Here is a 17,298-nt window from a genome sequence, read left to right as displayed (position 1 = left end):
GGAGGCCACTGTGCTCATTGGGACCTTCAAAACAGCAGATATTTTTCTGTACCCTTCCCCAGGTTTGTGCCTGAAGACAATCCTGTTTCGGAGGTCTACAGACAATTCCTTGGACTTCATGATTGGTTTGTGCTCTGACATGCACTGTCAGACAGGTGTATGCCTTTCAAAATCATGTCCAATAACTGAATTTACCACAGGTGGACTCCAATTATCTGTAGGAACATCTCAAGGATGGTCAGTGGAAACAGGATCAGAATTTTGAGCTTCATGGCAAAGGATGTAAATACTGTATGTACATGTGATTTCTTAGTTTTTTTTTTAATTAAATTTACAAAAATCTCAAAAAACTTTTTACACGTGGTCATTATGGGGTATTGTGTGTAGAATTTTGAGGACAAAAAATAATTTATTCCATTTTGGAATAAGGCTGTAACATAACAAAATGTGTAAAAAGTGAAGCGCTGTGAATACTTTCCAGATGCATTGTATACATATTATTTTTATTTATTTATTACCATCATTTTGTTGTCTTTTTCAAATTTTTAAGATTATCAGAACATAAAAGAAGTCTGTACATACCAGTCCTCTAAGAGGTATGAGTGAGTGAGAGGTGCAATTCGACAGGTCTGGAGGTAGCCAGCCTTTGTGCTCATCACAGTGACGAACGGCAGTACCTAAGTGGAAAATGCTTTATTACCAAATAAGAAAATGACGAATGACATTTAAAATTTGGTATAATCTGTATAATTATTATTGTGCCCATACATATGACTATATTGGCGTTATATAAATAACACTTTGCAATAACCTCATTTATTGAGACATTGTACTATTTAACAATTCTTACCTACAGAACCTCTTGGACATGAAACCGCAGCTGGCAGTCCAAAACGTGTTCTTAGCCACCAGATGTCAGCTTCTATAGCTCGGGGGCAGCTGTCATAGTTCACTGTGAAATTTAAGGACAATGTAAATCCTTACAAAACTTAAGCCAGTTTCCCCTAATCAATGTAAAGTATATAACTTTCCATCATGTACCCTCATTACAGTAACTGCACCTTCACATCCATTGGATGTTACTTCTGCAAAAGGGTTGTCGCAGTGATCACAATGCTGCCCAATTACTCCTGGTTTACACGGGCACTGTCCTGTGCTTAGTTCACATGTTCGACTTAGGGAACCTATGGCGTAGCAATCACACAGTATACAGACCTCAGCTCCAGGAAGACGGTAATGATTGTCCTAAGAGAGATGTCAGAAAAGGTGAATACACAAATGGCAAAAGTTAATGAGGAAGCAACAGGAAAGCGAATGTATAAAAATTATAAATTCCTAACACATGACAACTAACATTATACAGGATATTTCCTTAATCCGTTTCATTTAGTAGCTTCTGTATATCTAGCTACACTATCACAGCCATCATTATTTCCTCATTTAGTCATTGAGTTACAGTTTTAAAAATAATGTAGTAATAAAATGATTTTATTACTACATCCCAACCCTTCTGACCTTGTTTATTACCGAACACTTTCCTAATATATTTACAACTTCTATTTATTCTTTTCACCTTTTTGTGAAAATTATCTAAACATAGAAAAAAAAATCAAAGTCCAAGGCTCACCTTACAATTACATTCTCCTGTTGTTTTGTTACAATCTGTATTAAAACCTTTGCTTGCGTCACAGTTACATGGACCACACACAGGATGTCCCCACCAACCACGGGAGCATGGCTGATCAAGCCTGTAGGGTAAAGTGCAGTCAGATAATGTCAATGAAAGCATGATGAAAGTACTGTATATATATATATATATATATATATATACATATACACACACATATACACACACACATATATATATATACACACTCACACATACATACACACACATTTTTTCCTCGATATGGCCTGAAATCCATGGGATCCATTCAAAATACAGTCGGCATCCCGACGGTAAGTACAGGGGTTAGACACTAGGGAGAGAGTTAGGGTTAAGCACTAAGGGGGGAGGGTTAGGATACTGACCGACGAGCAGGGCCGGATAAAGGGGGGGCGACAGGGGCGGTTGTCCCTGGGCCCCCACACATGGAGGGGCCCCCACACAGGGTCGGTGTGACCCTGCCGGGAACAGGTGTCCAGTGGAACCTGTTCCCGTATTGAGGCTCACTGCTGCAATCCGCTGTTACTGTATGCAGCTGCACAGTAAGTGCCGCTGCATACAGCGCAGAGCAGCTCCCGAGTCCTCTCACCGCCGCCACGTGACACATTATGTCCGCGACGCCGATGAGAGGACCAGGGAGTAGCTCTGCCGGGAGGTCACGCCGTCACTCGGGTAAGTCTGTCGCAGAGAAGTAGGAGGGCGGTAGGCTTAGCGGGAAGGGGGGGCACCACGTGGCTTGAAGGGGACCCCCACAATTTTGTTGCCCTGGGGCTCCCACCAGCCTTAATCCGGCCCTGCCGACAAGTGTTGGTATCCTAACCCTGTCGGGATACCAGCTTTGGGATTCTGATAGTCGGGATCCCGAGCGCCGGCATCCCATATCCAACCCACCATAACAATGCCTCCGCCAGCCTGAATGAAGGTTGGTGATGCTGCAAGAAGGATCCATGCTTTTGTGCTGTTGCCCCATATCGTTACCCTATCATCTGCATGGTGTCATTGAAAATGTGATTCGTCAGACCACATGTCACATTTCCAATGACTTACTGTCCAAATACTGTGTTCTTCAGCAAACTGGAGCTGTTTCACCCTGTTTGCAGTAGTTACTGCACACAGTATCTACCCTGTTTGCAGTAGTATTGGCTACTCAGAAGCCTATTGCTTCTGTAGCCAATACAATGTAATGTGCGGTGTACTGTTCAATGAGAGGCCATCTGAGTTGTCTGCTGGTCCACTCCATGTACAACTGCCGCCCCCTCAAACAATTCACCATTGCAGCCAATAAAGAATTGTTTGAGCTAATGCTTGCACCAACAATCATTCCACATTTGAAGTCCAACAGATTGTGTCATTTATCCATTATTTTATTAGTGACACACTTAATTAGTCTCTCCATGTCTTCGTCGTTCCGTTAGAATTTGGAATCAGACATCCTACATCAGCAATATCTGAGACATAGCTACTTTGTATAAAATAGCCTGGTGGTCATAATAATGTAACCAATAAGGGTGTGTGTGTACACTACCAGTAAAATGTTTTAGAATATAAAAAAAATAAGTAAAGCTGAATAAAAAAAAAATCATATCATTTTGTTTAACAAAATTAAAATCACCTTTTGCAGATATAACTGCTGGACATACCCATGGCATTATCTCTTCTGTCCAGTACATTCCAAACCAGGTTTATGGAGTTTAAGATGCATATACAATTGGGAGCGAGAAAAGCAAAAATACTGTACCTGCAAGGTGCGGGATTTTTGCTATTTAATTACATGTAGGGTTTTTTAAATTTTTAGCGCCGAGAGGTTTTTACCTCGCACCTCCAGAGACAGTCTGATTTTTCCGAAAATCATTAATTTTAGGAAAAATCTGCGGAACTTGCTCTGGGACACCGGCGGCACCACCCCTGAGCACTAATTAAGCAATTGAAAGTTTCCAATTAGCTCAATTAGTCCTTAATTATTCACCTTCCGAAGCGGTGACTTCTTCCAGCGTTGGTAACCGGTACATGTGCATATGAGCGAGTGTGTGTGCATGAGTGTGTGTGAGTGACCCCTGTGTGCGCCCCCCCCTTCCCGGTAACGGGCGTTAGGAGAACTACATCTCCAAGTAGCCCTTGCTCCTCAGACCAGCCCCCGGATCCTTTTAGCAGTTCCCAGGACTCCAAGCAGCCCCCGAGCCAGTGATAACATGGAGGGGAGGCCACCGGGACCTGTCGCTGGTGTACGCTGACCAGAACTTTAACTCCAGGAGCCTGTTCTGAACATTCCACTGGATGGATTTGGACGAAAACTTCACAGTGTGGTAACATTGGATCCTAGAAGACATACAAGGGGGTTTAGGTCCCGGTCAGACTTTCTGTTGGTGTACGCTAAGTAGAACTTTGACTCAGGGAATGCCTGTTCTAGGCCTTCCACTGGATGGATTTGAATAAAAAGTTCACAGAGGGGCGGCATTGGAAGATTGAAACCCGTACTTCAGCTAGTTTTATATATATATATATATATATATATATATATATATATATATTTAAAAGGTTAGTATTATACACACACAGACGCACTGAAGTGCCATAAGTCATGAGATAGATGTCTGGTATGCTGTAGCGTGTATGACCCACTCTAGCCAACTCAAGGTGGCACTAACTCCACAAGTGAACGGAAGACCTCTGTCATTTGCCATCTGGATAACTTCCCACATCTCCCGGATATTTGTTGGTGCAGGATCTTGGGTGCGAATGGACCTTTCCACCACGTCCCAGAAATGCAAGATTGGGTTCATGTGACAAAGCAACAGAGTGACAAATCTTATATATAAAATTCATTGGTATATTTGTTTGTCTCTCCGCTTATGAATTTGTACACCCCTACACCAATTGTGATGAAACCAACGCAAGGTGGTTCTAGTTGCATCCTGGCCAGGTTTTAAGGTAGTTAGGGTCCCGGTCAGACCTCCCGTTGGGGTACGCTGGGTAAAACTTTGACCAGGGGAGCCTGTTCTGAGCCTTCCAATGGCTGGATTTGGACGAAAACTTCACAGTGGCAACATTGGATCCTAGAAGACATACTAGGAGGTTAAGATCCCAGTTGGACCTTCTGTTGGTGTACGTTGAGCAGAAGTTTGACCCCGGAGACGCTGGCCAGAACTTTGACCCTGGGACCCTGTTCTGGGCCTTTCACTGCATGAAGTTGGATGAAAACCACAGAGGGGTGGCAATTGGTCTTGGATGCCTAAGGGAGTGGTTGGGGTCCCTGTCAGACCTCACGGCGGAGTGAGCCAGGCAGAACTTTGACCCAGGGAGCCTGTTATGAGCCTTCCACTGGATGGATTTGGACGACAAAGCATATTAAAACTTAATAACTTCAAGATTTAAACCCGGGCAAGGACGGTTGTATATACAGAGTATAATATATATATATATATATATATATATTTTAAGGGCCAAGTTGTTTTCACTTACCTTGTTTCACAGTGTGAGCCATAAAATCCTGAGGCACATTCACAGATATATCCATGTGGACCATTTAGGTGTCTAACACATGTGGACTGGTGCATACATGGATTCAAGTCGCATGCATGAATACAGTTGTTACCATAAAAAGCTGTGTTGAGAAACAATAGAAAAACACTCTCAGGACCTAAGTAAAATTAACTATTTTTTTTTCAAAGAACAGAACCAATATTTTGGTGAGGCACAGCCCACCTCTCTACATCAGTACTAGGAATGATATAAATAAAATAAAAACATATAGCAAAAGAGAAGTAAATTCCAAACCATACTGTATTGGTAGGTTAATTTGCATCTGGAAAAAAATAACACTAGTTTGCATCTGTGTTTGTATAGAAAATAATTTAGATTGTAAGATCCACTGGAGCAATAATGTATGCGAATGAAAACAACATTCTTAATAAAGCTCTTCCTAATGTATAGAACTACAGAAGTAAAAAATAATAATGTTATTCAATAAATAAAATAGTAAATAGCTAACTAGTGTTCATTTGGAGGAAAAATGGGCACTTACAAAAGGAGCAAACATATAAAGGGGCTGATTCTGAGTTGGGAGCAAAGCAAGTAACTTTGCACCTTGGCAAAGCCATGTTGCACTGCAAGGTGGAGGGGTGTAAAATGTGCATAGAAATTTAGATTTGAGAGGGGAGAGTACCAATTGAAATCTAAATAGCACTGGGAAAATAAAGTTGTCTAGCATTGGTGAGCTACATGCAGAAGTAGCCAGCAAGCAGTGGCTCCTGCCCTCTTACCTGAGGGGGGCTGCCGCCGCTGCTTGCCTGGGTCCTGGTGCCTGCTCAATGAATCTGGCAGGTGTTGGGACCGGCGCATAATACCAGCTTCACTGGGCAGCATTGGTTGCAACCCCGAGAAGCCCTAAAGAGCCCAAAAGGCAGAGCAGCGGCTTCCACTGGAAGCAGCTCTCTGCTGATCGTAGTCTAGACTGGCAGTCCCAGGGGGAACCAGACACCTCCCCCTGGGGCTGCCTGTCTTTAGAGTGACTGGCAGATGGCTCTTCCAATGGGAAGCCACCTCCAGTCACAGTGTAGTCAGTGCAGTCACGGACTGCATTGGCTCACTGAAGTGGCTGATTTTAAGGGGGGGCTGCAGCCTCGCTGCCCCTAGGTAAGATCCGCCACTGGTAGCCAGTATTTATCCTGCATGCAAATAAATATATTTGCACCCTTTGCATTGCAACATGGTTTGTCCAAGTGCAAAGTTACTTGCTTATTTTGCTTTACACCCAACTCAGAATCAGCTCCAAAGTGTCTAATAACAGATATGGACAATGAAAAGTTTAGGAGCAAACAATGAAACACTGAGATAAAGTGTGCAGTGACAGAAGCTTTGATACTTTCAAAGAATGGGTATGAAGTCCCGGTGGTTCATATCCTGACGCCGGCAGCCCGAAGGGAGAAGATCCGACAGAGCAGATGAGTACTCTATCCCTACCCCTCACCCCCCCTAACCCTCCTTTAGTGGTGCCTAACCCTAACTTTCCCCCTAGTGCCTAACCTTAACCTACCCCCGAAGGTGCCTAACCCTAGCTCCCCCTTACCGCTCCATAAACCTAACCCTTCCGAGGGGGTGCCTTACCCTAACCTCTTCCCGGGGGTGCCTAACCCTCACTTCCCCCATAGGGGTGCCTAACCCTAATCTCCCCCCCAAACCTAACCCGGACCTCGCTACTCTATAAACTTAACACACACACACACCCCCATTCCCCCCGTGACTAACTCTAAGGGCGCCCCGGATTTACCTTTGTTTGGGCTGGCGTCCTCGGCGTTCCGGCGTCGGGATTAAGAAAGGCGTCGGTATTTCGACGCCTATCTTAAGTCCCTTGCTGGGATTCCGATGTTGGTATTGAGACATCCCCTTTCAAATTGATATCTAAAATCTCTAACAATGGTCAGAGGACAAAGAAAGTATAACAGTATAAAAAAAAAAAAAACAAGAATAAAACAATGAACAGAAACAAAAACAATGGGGTAAATGTAATAGCCTGTGATTTGCAGGCATCAGCGACTTCCTGGCGAGTCTGCCCCAAGTTTTAAAAGGGCATTCATTAAAAGGGCAAAACATCTTTTATACTTACCAAGTCACAAGTCGCAGGCTAATGCATTCAGCCCAAAGAGTGTACAGGGCAGGTGTTCCCTGTCCCCCATTGGACTCAGAGAATATTATTTAACGGAAGTCCAAATAAATTAAAGTTTCTCTTTAAACCATAAGGATATTTGAAAGGGATGTAGTTTAAATTCCAGCGTGCAGGATGCCAGCGCTAGAATCCTGACACAAGTCAGGATCCCGATGCCGTCATCCCGACGGTAAGTACTGGTGTTAGGGGGAGGGTTATGAGTCTTGTGAATCCTGTTGAAAATGTTAATGCTCAGTCACCAGCGAACAGATAGACATACCTCTGGAGAAAGTCCAAAAGTTAGAGATGAAAAAATTGCGAGACTTTAAATTTGCTAGATATGGAACTCACACAAATGGATATGTTTAGAGAGGGATTTTTGTCTTCTGCACTTTAAGATCAATTTGTGAGAATCTAAGTTGTACACTGCTTCTAAAACATGAGTCTGCGGCAAGGGCAGGACATTCGCCTCAATCAGCAGATCTTCCAGGAAAATTATGAAAGCTACCCTCTGGATCTGAGAAGGGCAAACATTACTGCCATGATCTTTGTGAACACCTTTTGTGTTGTAGCCATGAAGAAAGGCAAGAACCAAAACAGGTCACCACCTTATTGGAACATGCAAGTATGTTTCCTTGATGCCCATAAACACAATGACCTGTTCCATGCTGTTGATGACTAATTTCATGCACTGCATCTTGAAGCTGTCCAACTGCAACTTTTAGGAATTTTAGGTTCAGAATAGGTCAATGCTCAACTAAGATCTGTTTAGAAAATATCTAATTGCAGCCAAATTAAAAAAAATACTTGATTCAATAAAATTCAATAAATGGTTATAGCACATATTTAAACTAGTTCCTACTATATACTGTCAGTAATGCTGAGACAATTTTACAGGACCATACCGGCTTATAGAGGAGAACATCAACCTTTATGCAAACATAACCCTTCGCTATACGAGAATCACTCTAGTTTGATGTCTAGTTCATATCAGATAATCAATGGAAGGAGAAAATACAAGCTATTCCATAACCTCCAAGTGGATAATAATTTTGTCTTTGGTGTTTTGTCTTTTGTGTTAAATGCCAATGCATCTTCCTCAGAAGGATTCCAAAGTGTACTGCTAGTCACTGAATCCTTGTATTTAAAGTAGGGATGTGCAGGCTCGGATAGGTTCGAGTTTGCACGTGGAGTTCGGATTTTTCCCTCCAAAAAAACGGAACTCAGAACGAGGCAAAACGTCATCTTACATGGACGAACATCATCATTCCTGGTCTTTTGTCCAGGAATGATGATGTTCGTCCATGTAAGATGACGTTTTGCCTCGTTCTGAGTTCCGTTTTTTTGGAGGGAAAAATCCGAACTCCACGTGCAAACTCGAACCTATCCGAGCCTGCACATCCCTAATTTAAAGTCCTAGGGGTTTATTTACAAAATCTGACACTTTTGTTCGTGTTTATGCCCGATATGTAAAAGAGCAGTGCTTCTACTAGCCGTGTTTTGCTAGCAAAAGCACTGTCCTTTTAAACAGGCCGGCTCCAGCAGGAGTCGCACCCTGTGTGGCGAGGGACCCAAGCACCCCAAATCTTGCACGCTGTCAAAAAAGGGATTACCATAGGCCATGCACCTTAAATGACGCTATTGGTGGGCACTAACATCCAGTCTGTAACTGCACCCGAGACCAGCTCATCGTTGGAACAATGTGATCCTTTACCTCCCTGTGATCTCACTCATCACTGAGTAAGCACTACCTCCAATCCACTGCTGAACTAGTGCTGCAAACCAATGCCACCGAGTCTGTTCCATCTACTCTGCAGTATTCTGCTGGGTCCAGCTTCCAGTTTTCACCCTACCAGCCTGTGGTTATACTCCGGGGCTTGCTGCTATTCTCACCAGACCAATTCCAGTTCAAATCTGTGGCTCCACTCCTGCAAGCTGCTATTCACACTGCTCCCATTAAAGTTCAAGCCTGGAGTTCCATTCAGGCAGGTTGCTGTTCTCTCCAGTCCTATTTCGGTACAAGCCTGCGCTTCCACTCCATCTAAGCTACTGTTACCTCTAGTCCCATGCCGGTTCAAGTCTTCGGTTCCACTCCGGCTTCTCTGCTGTTACCTCCAGTCCCAGTCTGGGTTAAGTCTCCAGTTCCATTCAGGTTCTGCATCTGCAAACTCTGGTCCCAGTACGATTCAAGCCCCCGGATCTATTCCGGTTTTACATCTGCAACCTCCAGTTTTATCTGGTTCATAGACAGTCCAAGCCCGTGAGTATTCTGTAATTCCAGCCTGCTGGAGTATTCTGAAGTCTCCTGGGCATTACATAGACTTTCCTAGTGCTTCAAGTGCCAAGTCTTCAGCCAACAGTGATATCATCTACAAGCAAGTCCCCTCAGTACAATTCTCCTGCTTACTGCGGGTTCAAGTGGACTTTATCCTTACTGTACTTCAGTTTACTTTCTGCTTTGCATTATATTTCTTATACTTAGCATTGCAGCTCCTGACTTACTTTGGAACTCGCTACTCACTATAACATCAGTACCTCTATGGTAGTTGTTGCTCTGTGGGTCCTCTCCTAGAGTGTTGGGGTTCTTGCCGGGTTTATGTTAAATCGTTCACTCCACTTGTTGGTGACTTGGTGCTGGACCTAGATTCCTCTTCGAGGATTTAGGCTCTAGTAACCCAGCTCTGGTAATCGTTTTCCAGCATCTGTTAACAGATTCCAGACGGGCTACCGATTACCTGAACTTACTCGCTGTTTTGCTACCTGAGTTCTCAAACACTATTCCAGCCCCTAATTGGTTTCAGGGGCAGACTGGGAGCTATGCAGGTGTTGCTGACCTCTCTGAAGGCCCCAGGCATTAACCACATGGGTCTTACCCATGAGTAGACCTCTGATTCAACCACCACTATTCTGCTACAACCGGTCAGGCCATTCCACAGGTCCTAACTCAGTTTTAAAAACCATAAATGTGACAATCAGAAATACTCCTTAATAAATTAAAAGCATTGTACAGTCATGGGCAAACGTTTTGAGAATGACACAAGTATTGGTTTTCACAAAGTCTGCTGCTTCAGTTTTTTAGATGGCAATTTGCATATCCTCCAGAATGTCATGAAGAGTGATCAGATGAATTGCAAAGTCCCTCTAGGCCATGAAAATTAAATTAATCCCCAAAACAACATTTGCACTGCATTTCAGCCCTGCCACAAAAGGACCAGCTGACATCATGTCAGTGATTCTCTCGTTAACACAGGTGAGAGTATTGACGAGGACAAAGCTGGAGAATACTCTGTTATGCTGATTAAGTTAGAATAACAGACTGGAAACTTTAAAGGGAGGGTGGTGTTTGAAATCATTGTTCTTCCTGTTAACCATGGTTACCTGCAAGGAAACATGTGCAGTCATCATTGCTTTGCACAAAAAGTACTTCACAGGCAAGGATATTGCTGCTAGCAAGATTGCACCTAAATCAACCATTTATCAGATCATTAGGAACTTCAAGGAGAGAAGTGTAGAAGGCTTCAGGGCACCCAAAAATGTCCAGCAAGTGACAGGACCTTATCCTAAAGTTGATTCAGCTGTGGGATCAGGGCACCACCAATGCAGAGTTTGCTCAGGAATGGCAGCAGGCAGGTGTGAGTGCGAAGTGCACAGTGAGACGAAGACTTTTGGAGGATGGCCTGGTGTCAAGAAGGGCAGCAAAGAAGCCACTTCTCTCAAGGAAAAACTTCTGGGATAGACTGATATTCTGCAAAAGGTACAGGGATTGGACTGCTGAGGACTGGGGTAAAGTTATTTTCTCTGCTGAATCCCTTATCAGATTGTTTGGTGCATCTGGAAAAATGCTTGTCCGGAGAAGGAAAGGTGAGCGCTACCATCAGTCCTGTGTTATGCCAACAGTAAAGCATCCTGAGACCATTCATTAGCAAAGGGAGTGGGCTCACTCACAATTTCGCCTAAGAACACAGCAATGAATAAAGAATGCCACCAAAACATCCTTCAAGAGCAACTTCTCCTAACCATCCAAGAGCAGTTTGGTGGCGAACAATGCCTTTTTCAGCATGATGGAGCACTTTGCTACAAGGCAAAAGTGATATCTGAGTGGCTCTGGGAACAAAACATCAAAATTTTGGGTCCATGGCCAGGAAACTCCCCAGATCTTAATCCCATTGAGAACTTGTGGTCAATCCTCAAGAGGCAGGTGGACAAGCAAAACCCCACAAATTCTGACAAACTCCAAGCATTTATTAGGCAAGAATGGGCGGCCGTCAGTCAGAATGTGGCCCAGAAGTACAGCATGTCAGGGCGAATTGCAGAGGTCTTGAAAAAGAAGGGGAAACATTGCAAATATTGACTATTTACATAAACTTAATGTAATTGTCAATAAAAAACCTTTGACACTTATGAAATGCTTGTAATTTTACTTCAATATACCATAGTAACATCTGACATACAGGTCTAACAACACTGAAGCATCAAACTTTATGAAACGCTTTTGGCCAAGGCTGTATTGAATTACACTAATAATTCTTACACCATAGATGTGGCTTGCTTCAAAATAATTTTGTTTAATGTCAACACACACACACAAAAATAATAATGTGAGAATAGGTCAAAAGGAACGGTCCAGTTTTTGGACCAGGAAGAGATTTGAGTAAAAACTCAATCTTTTCTGCTTTCTTGGACTGGAATATTATACTCTTTGTATCTCAAAACTGAATAGCAAAATATTCTGTTTTGTCTCCAAGAAAACTGGTGGAGATCAATAATGTATTCTCCAACAGAAATTCTAGCCTCAATGAGCCCCACATTGATAGTGACTTTGCAAATATTTAGAGGCTTCCCTGACATACTACACTAGTTAGCAAAACCTAAGCTGAAGGAAAACTCGATTTAAGTGAAGCCCCTGCTACCATGTAAAACTACTTAACAATAGCTTAAATTGTCCTATCTGTGCTACACTTTAAGGTACAGTGGCATGACTAGGGAAAGGTAATAATCTTAGATAGGCAAATAGTAGTGGTCTTAGGTAGGCGAGCTACTGTATAGAAATATAGACCTAGGGCAGAGATCCACTTTTTCCCATATCCTCACTAGGAGAAGCCCTAAATTCTGCAATCAGACTTAGGGCCTGATTCAGCTTTGGGAATAGAGTGAGAAAGAGAGGATAAAAAACTTCCTATTGCTCCCATGTGAGGAGCAGAAGAGTTTTCCAGCTCTGACATCGGCTGGATCTGTCATCTCAGTGCTCCCCCCACAGTCAAGCATGGCAACTAGACCCCTGCCTTACAAGTTATACACATGAAATCCACCTCATACTGGGTACAGCTGATTTGAAGTGTTATCTGGAGCAGGCAAAAAATGTTGCCACTGCACGTACTCTTCTTTCCAGGCATATAAAGAAATTTGTGAGAACAGCTGTGGTTGAATAATCCAGGAAGATGTGGAGCTGTAAAATTCAGGCATGGCAAAAGGAAAAATCCCCCCAAAAATGCAGCACCTCAAAACACCTCACCACTACTTGTCTGCAATTGAGCGTGCATATGGGGTAAAGAAGGAGATACTGCAATTGTTTTAAAGTGTCTTGCTCTGGGACAATATAAGATCCAAGGTTGCTTTAATGATACAAATATTGTGTCTATGTGGAGCTTTCCTCAGGAATATTACTAACCCCTTTAGTGACTAAAAGTGCATTGAGGCATGTAGTGGATGTTTTATGCCATATAAGGGGTCATGAGGGTATAGGCATTATAGTGAGAAGGGGATTCAGTTAAAATCCCGATAGTCGGGATCCTGACGGTAAGTAGAGGGGTTAGGGGGAGGGTTATGGTTAGGCACTAGGGGCCAGGGAGGAGGAGGTTAGGTTTAGGCACTAGGGAGGGAGTGTTAGGGTAAGGAGAGGGGGAGGCTTAGAATACTGATCAACAAGTGTCAGTATTCTAACCCTGTCGGGATGCCGGCATCTGAATTCTGACTGCCGGGATCCCGAGAGCCGGAATCCCGTACCCAAACCGTGAGAAGATCTGAGGGCATGTGAAGGGATTTGCTGGACTTGAAAAAGGCATAAAAAGGCACATGGAGCGGTTGGAGGAGCATTTAAGGGATTGGTGGTTGTGTCTGAAGGTGCGAGGATGTTTGGGGGAATTTACAGAGCATGTGCGGAGGTCGTAACAGTAAATGATGGGACCCAGATACGGTGAAAAAGGGCCCGCAGGTTATTAAAACACAGAACTCTGTAAGGTATAGAGTGAGAGAAGCTTGAGCTTTTAGAGGTAAATATGGAAGTATTCAAGCACATTTCCCTGCACCCTATGTAATAACTGGCTGGTTGTAAATCCAGACACTAAGCCAGAAAATAGCCATGTACAGTACAGCTGACCTAATATCTCGCTCCATATGATGAGTCGGACTGGCTAAATAATAAATTGGCTTAATGATAACAAGTCTCACTTTACACAGCTCCTTCATTTACCTCTTAAATTTACTTCTTCTAAGGCTTCCTGCCACTGAGAAATCTATGGAAGTTGAATACCTTGGCTGTGAATGATGTTTTGATTAATCTATATGTCATGCACTGTAAGGGTGTACTATATTTAACTCCACTGACTCACTGGCTACAATGTAGTCAAAATCAGCCAGAATCACCTCTCAATCTGTCATTTAACTACAAAGGTGTTGTGTGTCAGAGAACAGAGGGTTAAACTGCAGCTCACACTTATCTATGTAGCTGCTCACTCTCTCCTGTCCCCTGCGGAGCTATCAATTTTATATAGGCTGGGGGTGTGTGTGCACTTTCAGTTTCACGACTACATCCGCTCTGGCAGACATCAGTGTGCTCACCACTTCACTGCATGCGCAGGGGCCGTTCTCAACTGCAGTATTGTACATTCCTGCTGAAGACTGACAGGGGCGTAGCATTACCCTTATCAGAGGATTCTTCTAGCAGCAACAAGTCTTCCCACCTCATGCAGCTGCCGTTCTCCCCTCCTTGATGCGCTGTCAGAGGTGGAGAAGGAAAGCTTGGGGCTGCCTCTACTCCTCGACAGCCGCACCTCCAGGTCTGACTTCCTAACTGCAACAAGTCACAGAGGGGGGCCGACCTTGGATCTCAGCTCCGCCTGGGCCCGCCTTCGGCTCTGAAGTCACTGTACTATGCTGCTGCCCTCACTGACAGCCAGGACACACACGCTGAGGTAACCTTCGCAGCGCAGGTCTGAACTTTTGCTAAACTCCCTCAGGACGGCTCTAACAGTCCAGTGCTGGCCCTCTTTTTATAAACTCCCTCAGACCCTGCCACAGTTTTGCTCTTTGGCAATGCTAAAACTGTAAAAAGGCATGCTGGGATGTGTAGTTCAACAACAGCTGGAGGGCCACTTATTGCCCACCCCTGGTGTAGTGACTGGCCAGAGGGAGGACCTTGGCGTGGTTGGCCAGCTGGACAAATTATTGCAATATTTTGGAACTAACATTCCCTGTATTTACTAGAGATGAGCGGGTCCGGTTCCCTGAGAACCGGACCCACCCGAATTTCGGGGATCCGGGGTGATCCAAGCGCAGCTCAGATCTCCCTGCCTGCCCCGGATCCCTGACCCGAGGAAAAAACCTTGCGACCCCTCTGTTGAGTCACGAGGTTTTGTTTTCAGCAGGCTTAACGCTGATTGTCTGAGAGAGCCGTCTGTCACAGCTCTCAGACAATCAGCGTTAAGCCCATTGAAAACACTACAAAGGAGGAAAAAAAGATGGTGCCCGCCATCACCCACCGCCTGACACTACAAGCACCCCCAATGGCAGCATCCCCCGCTGCTGACACCACCGCTGCCGACACTCCTGCACTGCTGCCCAACGTACTGATGACACCGTCAGCGACCCCCACACTCCCACAGTGAGGACACCACCAGCACCCCTGCACTGCCGACACAGTCAGCAAACCTGCACTAAGACACCGCTGGCACCCCCGCACTGCCAACACAGCCAGCAAACCTGCACTAAAGACAACGCTGGCACCTCCGCACTGCCGACACAGCCAGCAAACCTGCACTAACACACCGCTGCACCCACGCACTGCCGACACAGCCAGCAAACCTGCACTAAAGACACCACTGGCACCCCCGCACTGCCGACATCACCGGTACCCTTCACTGAGGACACTGGGCCTGATTCAGACCCGCTCGCGAGCGCTGGGCGCTCGCAAGCGGGTCGATGCTGCCCAAGTGCGCATGTGCACGAGGGAGCCGGCTCCGTCGTGCGCATGCACAAGACCAAGATAACGACGGCCAAGCCGTCGATATGGGTCTCGCACAAAAGGGAGCGTGCTGTCGATGGTGATTGACAGCACGCCCCCTTTGGTGGGCGTGCCGGGGGCATGGCTGTCCAGACGGAGGCGTTCCCATGGGAATATTGTGAGGTGGTCATTGGAAATTACTGGAAATAAAGGTTATTGAGGTTAATTATACTGTAGGTACAAAAACAGGCCCATTTTATGTGATTTTAGCTGTTGTTATGAATCCAGATCCAAAACCAAAACACAAAAACAAAACACAGAGCTGAGGTTTTGGCAAAACCAATCCAGATCCAAAGCCAGGGTAGATCCAGATCCAAAACCAAAACACGGGGGTCGGCGCACATCTCTAGTATTTACAGTTTGAAAAGTGAGTGCTGAGTTTGTATCATTTTTTTATGTAAATTGTGTGGTCGCATACCAATGGCACCCCAGATGGTTGAGTGTTGTGGATTAAGAGGAGTGGCAATTGGTCTGGGATGCCTAATGAAGTGGTTGGGGTCCTGGTTGGACTTCATGGCTGAGTGCACTGGGCAGAACTTTGACCCAGGGAGCCTGTTGGGCAACGCTGCGTACTTCAGCTAGATATATATATCTAGGGTCTGTGTGTTCGTACTGGCTTTTCTCTTGAACCACTGGACAATTTTGACTATTCTATATAGCACTGTTCGTGGAAGGTTTAGGTGTATGAACCATTCATCTGTGACAAAAGGGAGACGAGCAGTGACAATTTTAGTGACGTAGTCACAGAACATAATCTTGCACCAAGCTGCTGTATAGACGCTGAAACAGCAAGACAGCATCTAAAGCTGAGGCTTGAAATGAAGCAAGTCACAGTCAGTCACTCACACAGCACAACAGTTTTTTTCTGACTACTGCTGCAGGGGCAGTGAGAGCCAATAAGAGCTAGTAATGTGCCCTGTTGCTTAGCAGCAGCCTATAGAGGGGTGGCAGTCAGGGACCGAGCAGCGTCATGTCTGAGGCAGACAGAAAGTGAGAGATAGCCTCCAAGGTACGCGCAAAGATGCCCTGATGAAGTCATAGTAGCCAGGAAGGAACCAGGGCAGGCATGGCCATCAGGAATTAAGAAAAAAAACAACCATCGAAAAACCATTGAATTATTTCCATTTGATGGTGACAAATATCGCTCCGCCACCATCAAATGGTAAAAACACTACCATCAGAACAAAAACATTGATGGTTAGTAACCATCGGATTCTGATGTCCATCCCTACACTGCACCTGCAGGCGGACTCCTGCCACCACTCCTCCACCGTGAAGTTATCCCTCTCCAGCGTGATGTTCCCACTCAACCACACGTCCTTGGTGAACAAGAGGCACTTCCCATCGAAGTCAGCGCTGTTCTCGGACAGGGGCACTATGGTGAGGAAGCTCAACAGTAAACCCAGGAAATACATGGTACATTGTGCAAATAGGACACTGCTCATCGCCATTTTTGGCAACCATGGAGGGCTGCGCATGGATGCTTCGAAAATATGCACAGGTTCCCCAGGGACATCCATGATCCTCCTGTTCTTCCCAGCACATCCCCGTGGCGAGGCCCCAGCCAGCTGCAGGGGGTGTTGTGGTGACACTGCTGAGATGCAGGGGAAAGAGTAAGAAGTAGGGGTTGTGGTGTGATGCAGGGGGCTTTGGTGAGCTGCAACGATCTGTAGTGAAATATAGGATGCTGTGGTGAAATGCAGGGGGCAGTAG

At 45.0% G+C, this 17,298-nt stretch overlaps 1 protein-coding gene across 7 annotated transcripts in view; it reads right to left on the bottom strand.

The window, feature by feature from the left end:
* LOC148436343 (cadherin EGF LAG seven-pass G-type receptor 2-like) overlaps positions 1–17,298 on the bottom strand; it is a 383,494-nt gene that overhangs the window by 197,607 nt on the left and 168,589 nt on the right. For all 7 annotated transcript variants that reach the window (XM_088465025.1, XM_088465024.1, XM_088465023.1 and 4 more), the window contains exons 14-18: positions 5,126–5,267; positions 1,628–1,748; positions 1,062–1,245; positions 851–952; positions 583–677 (exon numbers count right to left, since the gene is read on the bottom strand). In XM_088465025.1, the coding sequence (XP_088321151.1) occupies positions 583–677; positions 851–952; positions 1,062–1,245; positions 1,628–1,748; positions 5,126–5,267 (644 nt within the window). The remainder of the gene's footprint in view (positions 1–582; positions 678–850; positions 953–1,061; positions 1,246–1,627; positions 1,749–5,125; positions 5,268–17,298) is intronic.

The sequence above is a fragment of the Taudactylus pleione genome, unplaced genomic scaffold (genome assembly GCF_031769625.1).
Source record: "Taudactylus pleione unplaced genomic scaffold, aTauple2 ptg001800l, whole genome shotgun sequence".
Classification (NCBI taxonomy): domain Eukaryota; kingdom Metazoa; phylum Chordata; class Amphibia; order Anura; family Myobatrachidae; genus Taudactylus; species Taudactylus pleione.
Note: the sequence above shows the minus strand (reverse complement) of the source record. Positions and strands in the feature narration are given on the sequence as shown.